The sequence below is a fragment of the Alligator sinensis genome, unplaced genomic scaffold (assembly GCF_000455745.1).
Source record: "Alligator sinensis unplaced genomic scaffold, ASM45574v1 scaffold159_1, whole genome shotgun sequence".
NCBI classification, from domain to species: Eukaryota; Metazoa; Chordata; order Crocodylia; family Alligatoridae; genus Alligator; species Alligator sinensis.
Window position 1 is genome coordinate 646,819 of NW_005842222.1, and position 10,121 is coordinate 656,939.

At 40.9% G+C, this 10,121-nt stretch overlaps 1 protein-coding gene across 4 annotated transcripts in view; it reads left to right on the forward strand.

Moving 5' to 3' along the window:
- The first annotated feature begins 364 nt into the window (after positions 1-364).
- Positions 365-10,121, forward strand: part of IQGAP2 (IQ motif containing GTPase activating protein 2) — a 175,576-nt gene continuing 165,819 nt past the window's right edge. For all 4 annotated transcript variants that reach the window (XM_014521523.2, XM_014521525.2, XM_014521524.2 and 1 more), the window contains exon 1: positions 365-464. In XM_014521523.2, the coding sequence (XP_014377009.1) occupies positions 400-464 (65 nt within the window). In that variant the 5' untranslated portion in view covers positions 365-399. The remainder of the gene's footprint in view (positions 465-10,121) is intronic.

Genomic DNA, 10,121 nt, shown 5'->3' on the forward strand with positions numbered 1-10,121 from the left:
CTGCTGAACAGTTTTTTTTCCCAATTTATTAAAAAGGGCCCTTTTTGTTGAAATCTGTGAATACCTCATCAGGCAAATATGAAGAAATTAACAAATTGAGGAAAAAATTGTGAATAGTATGATGCTGAATGAAATATGCTGTTGACAGTATCCAAGGAAAGTTCTTCAAGACTTCTATGTAGTATTAAAGCCATAAAATGCAAATGTAGCTTTTGTTTTTGCTGTTGTTAAAAGCACTTTACTGAGTGATAAACATCACATCAAAGCCATTGTAGTGAGTAATTTCTGATACTCAGTAGCATATTCGAGTTTTCAGTAAAATGCTTTAAGAGTACCCTAATTTGATATGGCTTTCTATTTACAGCTATTGTGGATGATGAAAGGCTTTCAGCAGAGGAAATGGATGAGAGGAGGCGTCAGAACATTGCTTATGAGTATTTATGCCACCTAGAGGAAGCAAAAAGGTAAATAAATTCAAATTACACTTAAAATCGTAATCCTAGTTTTTAGCTTCAGAGTCTAGAATACAGCTCTGAGAAGATTTCCTGAGATGAGTCAAACTGAGACACTGGATCAAGAGTCTTATCTGTCCTTTTATTTATTTATTGTGGTTTCTCTAATTCTAGCATACTAGTGTTTTATAGAGTAGAAAGAAATTTTATGAGAATCTTCTCGCTTACTGTGGCAATTTTTAAAGAAATGGAAGAGGCAGGCACTGACCTCTAATGTATTGGAGTTCAGGGTTTCATTGACCACATGCAAGAGTGTTGAGCCGTGTGTGTGTATACTCAGTTCTGAGTTAGTATTTGGCCAGATACCCATCCATACTGGAAAAAGAAACAAGGTGAAAGTATCATGCTTATAAAATAACGTGCAATACATTGGGCTAGATTTCTGTTCCATCTACCAGACATTTTGTGGGACTTGGGCACCTATGTCCACTTACATGCCTAACTAGCAAAATAGGATCTGGCCCATAATGTCCTGCATAAAGTTGTTATAACTTTTTTTTGCTGTAAAATAAAGATGTCAGGCTTTTTTACTGCTGTTGTTCTGATGACTATAAAGTTGTACTATACTATCATTTAGTTTTATGAGGAAAGGTGTGTTTTTTCATGTTTCTTCAGAAGAATATTAATCCTTTGTATAGAGACTTTTGGGAAAACCAATTTCAACAGTAGAACCTACTAAGCCTCAAAGCTTCTTGAGCTTGAGAAAAATGAGAAGATTCTGACTATACATGGAATAAATTTAGTCAAAATCAGTGTTTCTCAACAGGAATTCTTTTTAGATTTCAAAATATCTTGTTTGTCTGTTTTTTAAGAAAAGTGTGACAATCCACTTTCTTTTGTATGAAAATGTCATTCATCTCTGCTAACACTCACTGTCTGTCCACAGCAGCTAAATCCCCAACTACAGATTATCAAGTTGGCCCAGAGACATTATGATGGTGCCTTGGCCTTGTTCTAACTTCCCCCCTTCATTATGCTGTCCCCTCACTGTAGTGAGCGCTGCCTGTTTCTGAGTTCAGACTTCTGATGTAGCTTACAAGCCAATAGGAAATCGTTAGTCTTCGGCTTGTATCTTGTTCTGTGTTCTTTCTCTTACATTTCTTGCATCTAAACTGTATACTTTTTATTTCGTAACTTTTATTAAGATACAATTTATTATAACTTCTCAGTTCCAGCTTTTCTTTTGTCTTCAGTTTCTTTTCATTTTCTTTGCAGAGAGAAGTCTGAACTCAAGCACTCTGCGTTATGTCTCACTGAGAGTATCCTGTGATATTTTGCAAGGATAGATATAGCAGTAAAAAAGAATACTAGTAAAAAAGAATACTAGTTATTACCTTTGTGCTGCTTTTCTTTGTACTGGTGATAATATAATATTTTTAATGATTCTTCAGTGGTATTTTAGAGATGATGACAAATGTGTTGGGTCTGGGTGTAGCAAAAAGGAGTCTCTTATCAAACACCCAGCCAATCTAATGATTTCCAGAGTTGTAAAATACTTCTCTCTCTGCATTATACTATAATAATGGTACTTCAGTGGCTAGGTGTGTAATTGGGAGGAGATATCTAATGTGGCTTCCTGGGGGTGTGTCCTGGGTCTGCTAGTGTTTATCTTCATTAGTAACTTGGAGGATGGGATTGAGTGTAAAGTTTTTATACTTACAGATGACATCAAGTTTGGTAGATTTGCAGGTGCTCTGGAGGAAAGGATTAGAATTCAGAATGACAGTGATAAACTGGAAAAATGGTCCAAAATGTATCAAACAAAATTAGCTAAGGTGAAGTGAGAAGTCCTGCAAAGGACCTGGGGTTTGTATTGGCTCATATTCAGCTTAGTTTACTAGTGTGCTTCTAATGGAAGGATGGGGGAGCCAATAGCATACTAGACTGTATTTAATAGAAACATTGCTTGGAAGTTAAGATGGAAGTGACTCTGCTCTGTTTAGCACTGGTAGGCCAGGAAACGTGAGGTACAAGGAAAAATTAGAACAATTGGGATTGTTTAGTCTGGAGAAGAGAAGACAGGGAGGGGTTTGATAACTGCCCTTTAGGTTTTGTCATATGTAAGGAGTAATGCTCTTAAACTGCAGCAAGGGTGGATTTTTGTTTTTGTTTTTTGTTGGTTTTTTTTTTTTTTTTTAGGTTGGATATTGGGAAGAACTTTCTCTAGCAAGGGTGGCTAAGCATTGGAACATCCTACCTGGAGAGGTTGTAGAATCTGTCCTTGGAAACTTTCAAGGGCAGGTTAGAGAGACTCAAGCAGAGAGGTACAATGGTCTTTGTCACCTGGAGGGGGAACCTTTCTGCCTGCTGCTGCCACTGTCCCAGTCCCCATGGAGCTTGACGAGCAGCTCTAGTTTAAACAAAACCTTTCATTGCTTGAGACCAAAATAACAGCTTCCAAAGAATATAGCACCAACCACTCCACTCCAAATTCCCTCTAGGTGAGCAAGCATTGTAGTACTACATCTTGTGAGAAGTCTGATGGCACACTTCCTGGGAGTTAAAAGGCCTATGTCAAACTCTTCTGACCAGTGGAAGAGAGAACGCAATCATTAGAACCCTAATCCAAGAAAGGGTGATTCTAATTGGGATTGAAGATGCTGTTGGTGCAAGCTTGCATGCACCATTTATCTTTAAAAAAATCTGTTGATCTTAGAACCAGTCCTCCTAAAGTTCCAGAAAATTATGGCCCCAAAACAACTATATGACGAGAGAGATTTTTTTAATGGGATTTTTTTGTTGTTGGTTTTTGATTTTTGTTCTTTATATTGATGTGTTGTCTTTCTGGGAAGAAAAACTTTTTGAGGGAGGAAAGAAGAAACTGGAATTACTCTTAATTGTATTGTCGTCTTAAACAGCTGCACAGTCATCCAGTGCTATTGCCGAACTGAGATAAATGGCTAAAAGTATGTTTACCTCATTCACCCGGGCAGGTGGTTGCGGTGTGCATGTGGTTTTTAACCATTCAACCTTTGCAGCTTCAGAAATTGATACAGAAGCATTAGATGACCAAAGATTTTGGCACAATGCCATTATTTGTGTTGCATTTTAATTTTTAAACTAAACCATGCTATAGCAGTGGGGGCTGACCTCTGCAGTGTTTGTAATCAAAATGTTTTTAACAGCTGTACATTTCAAAATGCCAGAGTTAATTAAAAAGTGAAGAATGTGTACTTTCAGCTGTTTGTTTTTTTTAATCATTGTTTGCACATTTTACTTCCTGTAGGATGGCTTAATAAAAATACTCCCAAATCAGACCTGAAAATGGATTATCTTATTAGTTGTACTTCTGTCAATAGTACCTTCTGTGCTAGGTACACTTTTTTTTGATATTACATGTCCTGCAAGATAGGAAATTGCTTAAACACAATGCACAGACTTGAAATATCTATGGAGATCAGCACTGTTTGAATAGGGTGTTAAGTTTGATATTAACAAGCACTTGTTCCATTGCATTATACTACTAAACCTAACACCTGCCTAAAGTAAACAGAGCAATTAATGGCTGACTTACTCTCTCTTCTCCCCCCCCCCCCCCCCCCCAACTTCTCTGTCCTCCCAAAATAAATTGGCAGTATGGAACTGATCTAAAGAGTTATTTCAGACCTGAGAATTTTGTGAGCTAACGTGAGAGCTAATATTTCTGATATTTGCTTTAAGCTTATGGAAGCAATAAAATTAGAGGCAAAGCTATTAGTTTTAATCTTTTTCTTCCTTCAAGTAGAATAATTTGCTTCCAGTTTATTTGTCCAAGTTTCCATTTTAGTTAAATTCATGAAATGCTGCAAAACTCTGCAAGTTGAAGGATGTTAGATCTTGTTCTACATACAGCAGCTCCCTTAATCAAGTCCCAGAAAACATGTAGTAATTTTTCTTTAAATAATCTTTTTGAAGGGATTCATCTTAATTGTTTTTGTAATTGGCTAGAATTAATTGAAACATTATCACTAAATTCTCTTTGCTAGAGTTTATCCTTGTCTGAAATTCTAGCTATTACACTGCCTCAAGCCTGGCTTTTGCTTTAGCTTTTCCAGAGCTGTGCACTAAGCAAACCATTTTGTTTTGAACAGTAGCACACATGTTGTGAAATTCTGTTAATTGTCACGGATACTGTGATATACTACAAGCCTAATGGAAATGTAGTGTTGGTAACAACTTAATTGATATACTGGAACAGCTCTTGCTGACTTGAAAGTTTGTGACAGGGCTGAATTTGCCTGATAGCATCTTTTTATCTTGGTGTGTCGTCTTGCATTCAAACTGAGCTTTTTTTCCTTACAGAAAAATCAACTGTATTTCAGGTTGTAACTCTTTTGGTTTTTTTGCATCCTCCGTCCTCTTTTCCTTTTAATTTTAAGAGCATGTTATTTGCGACTTACTGTGAGTGGGTAGAAAACTTGGATTTTGTTTTGAAAAATTAATATTTTTAGGGTTTTTCCCTTTTACTTGGCTACAGACATTCTCCTTGCTTTCTCATTCTCTAACGATATGAACTGGCCACACAGTGATCTGGCCTTCACAGGAATGATGAATGATCCAGCCAGATGAGCCAAAGAATTTCTCTTTGGAGTTGGAAGATATGGGTATAAAAGCTTCTAGGGCAATGGCTTTCAACGTGTGGTCCACAGACCCCTGGGGGTCTGCAGGCTATATCTAAGGGGTCTGCAGAAGATTACTATAACCAGTCTAAAGTATGTAACTACTCGCTCTAACATTTCAAAGGGGTCTGCACCTCCATTCAAAATTTTTTAAGGGGTCCACAAATGAAAAAAGGCTGAAAACCAGTGATCTTGAGCCAAAGAGGACATGGAATGCAGATCTCTCTGGGCAAGTGCTCTACTGAGGCTTACAGAAAAGATAGGGACTACTAACAAATTCCTTCTTCTGGCCTGATTTTAAAGAAGTGATCCAGTTTGTTTCAGGGTTGACTGAGCTCTAGAAGTGCTTGAGAGGATTTGGGTCATGAGTCCCAGTTTTCTACAGGCAGGCATCAGAGGTGCTGTTTTGGACTCCTTATTTGTTGGTTTAGCAGCCTTCCCCTCTGCTGGCTGTTTAAAACCCTTTCTTAAGTGTTGTGTGTTTTGTGTTTCAAAGGTGCCTATCTTGGAAGCCTGGCATTTAAAATAGGCGAGGTGATGCTAAGGCCCCTGGCAGGCATTTGTTCAACTAAAGGTGCCATGGAATCTGCATGAGCCCAACAATTGCATTTCCTGCCATGTTACTTGTACATGGCAGGGGGCACAATCATATGACTGGGGATCAGAGCCCCATTGCTCCATGTGCCATTGCAGGGGGAGCCTGGGATCATGAACACAGGCTCCCACTACACCAACAAGTAAGAAGGCAGTCAGATGATCCCTACTCCCAGCCTTGGCAGCATATCGGAGTCAAGGGCTCTGATGTACCAGTCAGGCTGGAAGTGCCAATTGGCCACCTGCTACTGTCAGCCTCTGGGACCCTGCCAGAGTCCCTGACTGCTCCCTCAAAGCTGGGAGTCCTAATCAGCTGACCCTGTTAGCTTCTGAGATTCAGCAGAGTGAAGGGCTGAGTTGTGCCTCAGAGGCTGGGAGCCTGATCTGCTACTCTGTTCCCAGCTGTGGGGCGCAGCTGGAGTTGAGGGCTCCACACCCACAGTCTCTGTGGCACAGAATCTGCTGCAGCCTGGAGGGTAGGAGTGCAGATCTCCAGGCTGCATCAGTGGAGGACTCTTGTACCTGGGAGGCTGGGAGTCCTGATCAGTTGCTACTCCCAGCTGCTGGCTCAGTGGAATTAAGGGCACTGTGCCCTGCAGCTGGGAGTGGCAGCTGATCTTGGCTCCCAGCCTCAGGGGTATATTGGAGTCCTTGACTCTGATGTGTCCCTGAGGCTGGGAATGGCAGTCAGCTGATGGGTGCTTGCAGCCTTGAGAATGTATGGGAGCCAAGCACTCCCAAGGCTGGGAGCCCTTATAAACCTAGCCTCGCATGTAATTTAAGGTGTGATGGGAACCAGCCACAAAGGTTATTACATATTTTGTAAGAATCTTTGGGTTGAATCTTGAGACTTACATTTTGTGCATCAACTTTGTGGCTTATTCCTTGTTAGTGCAATTAATGGCATAGTTAACCATGTGGCCAGGTTACTAGTTAAGTTGCGATTAACCAGCTAGTCGCATCTGAAGTAGAACATCTGCCAGGAGCCTAAGTGTTAATTTTTAAATCTAATTTTGTTTTGTTTTTGTGTTGTTGTTGTTGTTGTTTTTGTGTTTGTTTTTTTTTTTTTAGAAACCAAAAAGTTATTTAAATGGTGTCAAATTAGCTGACTATGTAGGAATCTTAAGAAGTTCCTTTTGTAGCGCTCCTTTTATGGCAGCCTTAAATTGTGAAAAGATTTGGCTCTTTTAAATGCAGTAATAGATCTGCTCCAGATCTTGTCCTTGAGACGATTTTCTCAAATCTTTCTTCATTTTTAAAGGGAGCAGTCTTCCAGCCAGGGTTTTATAACACTTTGGCCACGTCCAGACAAGTATGGCCATGCAGTTTTGTAGCACCGTAGATGCATCTGTGGTACCTCATTCCACACATTTGGGTTTTCTCCATGTTGCAAGGTAGCAGCACTGGGGGGAGGGGTTTGGCCCCAGCAGGTCCTGGGGTCCCCCCCCCCCACCCCCCTGCCAAAAAAAAAAACCCAACAACCCCAAAACAAAACAAACCCATGCATAAAAGCAGGGTAGCACTGCCCAAAACTGGAGCCTGGCCAGCCAGAGCCACACTCCAGCTGTTTGCCAGGCTCTGAGCAGCAGGATTTTTGCTGCTGCAGCCCCCGGACTCCAGGTAAGGCTGCTGGGGCTAGCAATAGGCTGGCCCCAGCCTCCCCTACCCCACCATGGGGTAACCTGGTGTGTGCCAGAGGTTGCGTGGCACAGGCCTTCCCTGGGGACAAATATCTGTGGCACAAGGTGTGCCACTGCTTGTCCCTGGGGAAACAAATGTCCATGTTCATGTGGATGCAGCCCCTGAGGTGTTTTGAGATCCTTTTTTAACAGTGATGTGCAATATAAGCAGTTAGGTGTGCCAGCACCTATGTATCTACAAGATTAAACCCAGTGGTCTCAAATAGAAATTCATAGGGTCTTTCTGAGTTTTTTGCAATAGAAGAATTACTTTTATTTTGTCTGTAGTCATGGAACTAGTGAAAGCTAAGAGGTGGCATTTTGTGAGGGATCCCTTCAGTCTAACAAGGTTGAGAACTACTAGTGTAGCGGGCCAGTGAAGTGTATTAGCAGTTTTGCAGTGGCATAGTTGTATTACAGTGAATCGACTAGTATCTAGATATTTATATGTAGCTGGAGGATTCTACTACTTTCCTATAACTTCTAAATAGCCAACAACGTTTTGGAAACCACTTTCTATAGGGAGCAGTTAGAGGAAAAGGACTGTCACCTTTTTGTGCGATGCATATAGCAGTGCAGGAAGCCTGAGGACAACTCATAGCAATAGTTGCATCTGCTGCTGAGCATCAGGTGTGGTTTTTGCAGTGGTATTTAAAAGAATGGAAGGATTGCTGTGCAACTTGCTTTTCGTATAGGAAGCAAATTTCTTACTGGATGGGTCTTGTAACCTAGTGAAATGGCTCCTTATTGATTGGAAAAAAAATGGCTCTATCCGTAAGGAGAGGTTTTGATCAATTACATAATGATTTTTTAAAAACATTTTTGATGTCTGCTTCCCTAGCCTATCTTTCCTGTGAGCCTCTTTGCCAGGCATATTGAGATGACTGGGTTACTTTTTCTTTCTATTTGGGCAGTACAGCATGAGAAGATGTGCATTCATGCATTACTGACTGCTCAGCAGAACTAGTTAGCCTGCCCACTAGGCTGCACTATAGTGGTTGTTCTGCCTCCCATTTGACATGTAATACTTGGGGAGCAGTCCAATAACATGGCATTGTTGCTTGTCTGGGAAGGAAGGGTCCCCACCACGTGCCCTGTACCAAGGCTGGAGCTGCTGCCGCAGTATAAAACACATGATGGCGGCAGCTGTAGCATGGGGCATGTGGTGAGAGCTGGAGCTGCTGCCACCACCACCACTATGTGCACCAGGCCAGAGATGGAGCTGCTACCACTGGACCTACGCTCTCCCCTGGGCTGGACTGCAGTGGTCCAGATCTAGTTGGGGACAGGTGGTGAGTCTACCCTGATGTTCAGTAACAAGAAAAATAATGCACCATACTGTGTTGGATCATTTTATGTTTGTCCTAATCCTGGTACTTATTATGTACTATTTATTCAAATACATTTTTATATGTAGTAACAATTTGATTGCAGTAGAGTAGAAATAGGACTTTAAATTCAGCTTATACATGTGTTAGTGCATTCTTCAGAGTAAGACATGTTACAAGTGAGGAGACTATTCTGGCTCATGTTACATATTGCTGGCACATATGCAGCAAGACATGACTTCGCTCTGCATATGTTCTTTCTATTTATATTGTTACTCTCTAAGAATGCACAATTTGCAGATATGGGTGCAGGTATTAACCCTCCATTTTTCTGAATTCCTCAACCTTTTTGCCCTTCCCATCCTCTTAATAGACCTCTTCCTACAACCTGAAATACTACCTGTTGTAATTTTTGTGATCCTGCAACAGTGACTCCGAAATCCTACGAGCACATAGGCCATCAATAACTTTTTTAGAATGGCTGAAGTTAATGTTGGTGACTAAGGCTTAGATGTAGACTAGCAACTGGTAAGGCAAGTTTCATTCTAGAATGGGGGACTAGTGAGTCAAACTAGAATTTCTAGTCATTGCAGGAAGGTTACTTTTTGCATCAGCACCCTTTAACAAATTCAGTTGAAATTTGATCAATCATGAGACATGCATTAATGCTATTTGTAGCTTTGTGTCTTGTAACTGAAAAAGTCAGTCTAAAAATGCAGGTGAGGGTGGTTGGGTGGGCAGGTGGGTTATTTTTCCTCGCATTAAGCACGGTCTGTGGAGTGGTGCTTTTGGAGGGAACATGAAAATAAATGTGCTCTTATACCCTATCCCTAGGATTAGGCAACCTGATATTCACTTCTGTGAATGGATTTTGCTTTTACAGTAGAAGCGAGGTGGCCTAGTGGTGATTCATTTTGAAGCATGAATAGCATCTGAGTCATCCTGGTTCTATATGCAGAATGAAGGAGGTGGAGTTGTACAGGGATAGCAGCTTGTTTCCTCTTCCATCTGTGGATCAAGGTTTCACTATGACTGTCAGCAGCAGCGCATGAGAAGAATTTTGAGGTTGAGGTTGAGGTGTGTGAGCAGAGGAGCACAGACATGGATTAGTGGAACTTCTTTTGCCAGTTCTTGTTTAGGGCAGTGATTCTCAACCAGGGTGCCTTGAACCTTTCAAGCATATCATGAAAAGTTAGCTTAGGTGTGCAAACATGATTCACAAGGTAAACTCAGAGATTTCAAATAGGAATCCATAGCATCACAAACATTGTGACTTGGTGTGCTCAGTTCTTTGCAACAGAAGAATTGCTCTATTTTTTTCTGCTTTCAAAAAATGAGTTCAAATTCAGAAGTTGCATTTTTTGAGGTATGCTTAGAGTGTAATGAGGTTGAGAATCACTGATGTAGGGA